We start from the raw sequence: 6,000 nt of genomic DNA on the forward strand, positions 1-6,000 counted from the left end.
GGTATTTTCAAAGATTTTAATTGGACCATAAGTAGGTCAACTTGTAAGTATGACCTGTCATGCACAGATAATTTCTATCCCAAATCAAAGTGTACTCAATAGTTTCTAGTGAACTGACCTTGAAAATTTACTGGAATTTTTTAAATCACATTTCCCTCCTTGTCTTTAAAAAATGGTAATAATTTCAAAGTTTGTAGTTTTCTATTTCGTCGTCCATCTCACAAAAGGGCGTAAGAGCATTTTTGACATTTTTCAGGAGAGCGTTTTAAAGTTGTGGACACTTTTTAAGTTCTTGCTGTGGCGTAACCGTTCGCTTTTTCGTTTACATTTTTGGCAAGATATTAGTACAACCACCGATTTATCATTCCCTATAACGGTTATAGATATTGCGTCATCAGTTTTTTAAGAAATTGTCTAAAATATCTGATACGCCTGTTTGTGAGAACATAATTATTAGACCTGCATGTTTGCCGACAATCGTCTGAAATCCGACAATCGCGACCCGATCCGCGAACCGGCCGATGCTATCGCTAGGCCCGCCTGTATCAGTCAATGTGCGTAGTGCGAGGCCTGGCCGACTGCCAGCGACCCCTTTTTTCTCCCGTCGGCTTCGTCGGCACTTTCGTTTTCGTGCCGACCGCCGACGCGCGCACCGCCGACTGCCGACGGCGGCGTTTCCGACATAATTGTCGGAACCTAAGTAGAAATGCGAATACGAAAAAGGACGACAACCTAAATTATCTACTTTCAGTTTCGTGCTCGAGCGGCCATTTTGAATTTCGTTTGTTGACTAATTCAATTGTTCAGATCGTGTGGATTCATTCATCAAGTCCGACTCTCTTGTTCTAATAGAATCTAGATCTATCTAGATTTATATAGATCATTATAGACCTCGATGGAGGATTCATATTCCAATTCTATTGTGTCAAACCCTATCATAGGTTGTGCTGTAATATTAATATTGGTAAAAATAAACAATTCATCAGGTGCATGAATTATTTATTTATTTAGATCTCTAGATCTAGATCTAGATCTAGATTTAGATCTAGATCTAGAATCTAGACTCAGCTGAGTCCCTCTGTTCGGAATTGGATGCGGATTTCGAGTTCAAGGCCTATTCCTATTCACTTGTTCTACAAGATCTAGATCTAGATTCTAGATCTAGATCTAGATTTATTTAGATTACTAGATCTAGATCTAGATATATAGAGGATTCATTTTCCAATTCTATTGTGTTATTGTATCAAACCCTATAGCAATGTAGATGTAAGCCATATAGATCTAGAATCTAGATCTATATGCTCCTTGTTTGTTTTGGAGTGTGGTTTTTTAATTAAATTTTTTTTTTTCATTTAGGACTTGTTTTGGCCTTTTTACATGAGGCCCGTCGCAGGTTCTTTTTGGGGGTAGGGTTAGGGTTAGGTCTCTTCTTTATTGTGTTTTTTGGGGTGGCCGTTCGTTACTCGGATGTCCTTCCCAAAATTTTCAGACAATCTGGTTGAGGCTCACATGCAGGTCTAAATTATGTCCGTAAAGACACAAAATTGACAATACGCCACATCGTTTGGTAATAGAATATAAGAGAAACGGGATTTTTTTCTTGATTATTGAACAGGTTTATCAACTCAATATGCCAAATTGATCAATTTTGGGGAGTGAAAAACGACAAGAAAAAGAAAATGAAAGAGATACAATGAGAATAAAATTACTAGTAAACTAGTACTGCACAGATCCTTTCATTCAGGACTGCGCACCATCCTTAGACAACAACAATATTAGTAGAAAGATAAATTCTGAGCATGTGAAATGAATTTGTGTAATACCTTATAAACGTTTTAGCCCATAAATCTTTGTTTATCACTGAAATATTGTGCAAGTGTTTGTTAAGAAGAAAGATAAATGTGGCAGATTTAGAAGAACATTGTGTGTTCCTCCAGTCTGATGAAAAGGTGTACTTGGCTATAGGGAGTTTTTTAGGCCGTTCAATGGAACAATGGAACGTCTTTGACTTGATTTTTCTGGGGCTTAAAAATCACTGTTTGTTACTGTGGGTGTGTAGGAAATAAATAGTTATTGAATAGTCTCTGTTGAGCCTGTTCCATAATATCACTTCAATTTATGATTATATTGCAGCTGAAAGCATCTTCTCACTTTGGCTTTTCCGTGGATGCGATTGTTCAGCCTTTGTTTTGTCTCCTCTTCAGTTCAGGTTTGAGAGCTAGTCCTTTTAACTCGAAACTGACCTACAGCAGTGATGTGAGTCAACAGCGGGGAAGCTCGCAATATGAGCATTAATAAGGGTGGGAAGTTTTTCATCTCTTTCTTTGACAGTTGCTGGGTATCATCATCCTCTTTATTTTACTTCAATAGTTTCAGCTGATATTGTCTTACAGATGGCGGAATTCCATCGACAGTCAAGTAATATACATATTGGTCTTCTGTCTGTGAGAACAGCTCGTCCCTTTCATAGATTCAAAGCAGTCAATGTGACCAACAACAAACTCACGTTATAGATAATGGTCTTCAAGTCTGTAATATTGCTGGAACATTTCCTCGTGTGTTTCATTCGCAATAGCGTGACAGCTTCGACCATATTTCTTATAGCTTTCAAATTCATACCTGTCTCAAATCCTGTGCGCGTCAAAATGTGTTGCCGTTATAGGGCTAAGGAACTCATTTCCAAAATGTCCTTTGTGGTTAGCTTCTTTATACTTATTGGACTGTGGACCTTTCTGAGCAGTCACTTCTTTGACGGCACCTTCTGTCATGAAATTTTCAGGTTGATTACAATATCCAACGATGACCGAGTTAATCTCTTCCGGCTTTATCCGTTTTCTACTCATGATGCTACGTGGCTTTTTTTTAAAGACTACCATGAGCCTGTTTCTTCCACAAAGTGACAGTATGTATAACACAGTAGCAATACACACCTTCAACAAGCTGCAAATATGTCCTTCTTGCATGACACAGAAACCAGGTTGGAAAGATGGGTCTGCATCTAAATCGTCAATATAATCAGAACTTTCTGCAATACCACATCTTTGGGGACTCATGGACCTAATTAAAACTTTTACTTGTAGAAAATATTTTTAAAAGTTGATGTTTATAAGCTTACAAATGAGCTAAGATACTATCTTTTTATGGGTACATGAACATCAAACGCTGGAAGCAAGGATGAAATTTAAAGCACAGGTACCAAAAACAACACTGTCAACTTAAACTAATGGTAAGGAAGCGTATAAAAGATGCATCCCTCTCATTTACAAGTAAGAAAACAAAAGGAAACATCTCATACCATGGCGTATGCGGTCACATGCCTCCGTATATATTCTCACAAAGGGGCGTAAGAAGGCATACGCCTCTATGTGAGATGCAGTTTCCTGCCCGAGAGCTATAGGGCTAAATGTTTTTTGCTCATAACTCCGCCATTTTTAAAGCCGTTTTGAGAGAAGATAGATCTCACTACCGGACATACCATGGTGGTGTTCACTCAAAACCGGTAATTTTGACGATACGCCCTTTTGTGAGATGGGCGACGATTTATACTGCCAAAATTGCATTTTTAAAGACTTTCAGAACTTTGTACTGGGTCATTTTTGTGGTCTGATAAATTATTGGTGTTCTGTTGAAGTCTGACCCATTTTAAGAAAGACCTGTTCTACTCAGCTGTCATAAAGTTATGGCCTTTAAGTGTTTGTTTGCCTTTTCTCTTGGTGTATTTTCTGTTTTCTTCCTTTTCTTTGACTTTGCAGTACAAAGCCACTACCACACAGCCTTTCCTCTGACAATATCTTGTGGTCTTCTGTCTTCCATTTTAAAACATAGCCGAAACACTTCTCTCTGAAGGGCTTAGATCTGAGTACACGTGCCCTAAGCCTCGGGACAACGGCCTGGAGACCCCGCGCAAACGCCTGCGCGTCTTCTACCAGTTTACACACAACAACTCCACACAGCAGGAGACGGAGGCCCGCGAGGATCTACGCTGTCCCTGGTGCTGTCTCTCCTGCCAACAGCTGTACAGCCTGCTCAAACACTTGCGGCTCTGCCACTCTCGCTTCAACTTTTTGTACATAGTGAGTTCGGGAAGTTTACCCTACTGATGTGTTGTGGAATTTGTCCTCATGAGGGAAGCTCAAAGTGAGGTGTTTTGTTTTAGTAGAGGTTTTACGGCGCTTGCAACTGCATAAGGTCATAATGTGAGGTGTTTTATGCTTACAGAGGAACTTTCAGAATTTCGTATTTATTATAGCATCAAATTTTTCTTTGAAAGGAAAATGATTTGGTAAAGGGGTTGAAAAGTTTATTGCATTGTAAAGACCTTTGGGAGTTCAGAAAAAGGTGACTTCATTCTATAGCTCCCTGATTTGATTAAAGCAGTGGTTGCACGTAATTTTAGTGTGAAAAGTTTTTGTTCAAAGCCACACATTTTCCCAAAAAAATTTTTTTCCTTTTAGGTTATTACAAATTTGGCTTATAACAGATGAGATGTAATTTTAATATTTTATCCCTCTTGTTTTGACAGCCCCACCCTAAAGGTGCCCGCATAGATGTGTCAATCAACAATCGCTATGATGGTTCATATGTCGGCAATCCTCAAGACATTCATTCCCATGTAGGTTATGCCTTCAACCGTACCAACCCGGTCAGACGCACTCCGGTCACCCATGTTATAGTCTACAGGTAAGTTTTTTTTTTTATGAGGTTGGTCAGGTTTTGGTGTAAAAATTTGTTTTGACAGACTATAATTTGTTTGATATTTTTTATTCTTTACTCTTTTATATATTGGCCCACAGTCCTATGTTTCTCTGGATCAGAATGTGGACCAGCAGATAAAACCAACCCTCTGCTGCATCGCCTTAAATTCTTTTTTGTTTTGTTTTTTCTATTTGACTGAACATGGTCATGTCCAATTGGAACAATTTATATATTTTTTGTTTGGTCTTTTATTTTCTTATAATAATAATAATAATAATAATGGATTGCATTTATACAGCGCATACAGAGATGCCAACCAGTACGATTTTACGTATTTTAGTACGATTTTTTGCCGAAAATACGCGAATACGAGTTTTCATGAAAAAATACGCATCCTGGAATGCGAAAAATACGAGATTGAGTAAACCTATCTCAAGTCCCATCTTTTGTCAAAATAGTATCAGTATGGCAGAACTGGAATATTTGAAAACCAAGTCCGATGTGGTAAGCAAGTTTATTTTTGCCGGTCGCGATCATGATATTATATTCGTTCAGCTTCTCCCGGTTCGGAGAGTACGTTTCACTTTCACGCGAATAGGCAGCTATGGCGGCAGGCGGAAGCGTATGTGACACCGAGGCTCGATCGGGAAAGTCAAGATCTGCTTTCGTTACCATTGAGTAGTTTGCCAGCAGTTGTCTAATAACGCAACTTTTGTGACATGCAGGTTGTGCAGTATAAATGCAAGGTCGCTGTGCAAATAAATTTAATCAATGCTCGGACTCGCCTCTGTGCTGTCACTTGTGGGAAAAAAAGAAAAGAAAATACAAGCGTAGTCCGATTTTTAGATTGTCTGGCTCGCCATCGTGACCGGTCACTGAAACTGCGCGCATTCGTGTCATAAATAAATGCGGCATCGTGTGAGCAAAGACTGTCTTTGGTGGGAGTAACGGCCTTGCGAAGTATAGGACTACAGAATAGGGGAGGAGATTGTTGATTTTTTGGGGTTTTTAGATATGGGGGAGGGTGTGAAGGCAACATCAGAGGACAAAAACTTGGAAGCACATTTCAAAATTTTGATTAGAGCTTTCTGCAAAGCACGCATTGGTGCAGGCCGTGTGCAGAATCGGGACCCTTCAAACTTTGCAAATATGTGTTATTGAAATAATGTGTTCGCGTTTCATTGGATGGGTGATAGTAAATTATACCTAGCCTACAGTGTATGTTGTGGCTTTCTGTTCAAGACTGGTAGATTTTCAGTGTCACTACATCTTGCCCTACCACAGTTATTACAACTCTCACAGTGC

At 39.2% G+C, this 6,000-nt stretch overlaps 1 protein-coding gene across 3 annotated transcripts in view; it reads left to right on the forward strand.

The window, feature by feature from the left end:
- Window positions 1–6,000, forward strand: part of LOC101846221 (polycomb protein suz12) — a 66,499-nt gene that overhangs the window by 40,870 nt on the left and 19,629 nt on the right. For 2 of the 3 annotated variants that reach the window (XM_005102037.3, XM_013084679.2), the window contains 2 exons: window positions 3,826–4,073; window positions 4,523–4,680. In XM_005102037.3, coding sequence (XP_005102094.1) covers window positions 3,826–4,073; window positions 4,523–4,680 — 406 coding nt within the window. The remainder of the gene's footprint in view (window positions 1–3,825; window positions 4,074–4,522; window positions 4,681–6,000) is intronic. The other variant, XM_013084680.2, reaches the window with a different exon arrangement.

This window comes from Aplysia californica, unplaced genomic scaffold, assembly GCF_000002075.1.
Source record: "Aplysia californica isolate F4 #8 unplaced genomic scaffold, AplCal3.0 scaffold00309, whole genome shotgun sequence".
Lineage (NCBI taxonomy): Eukaryota > Metazoa > Mollusca > Gastropoda > Aplysiida > Aplysiidae > Aplysia > Aplysia californica.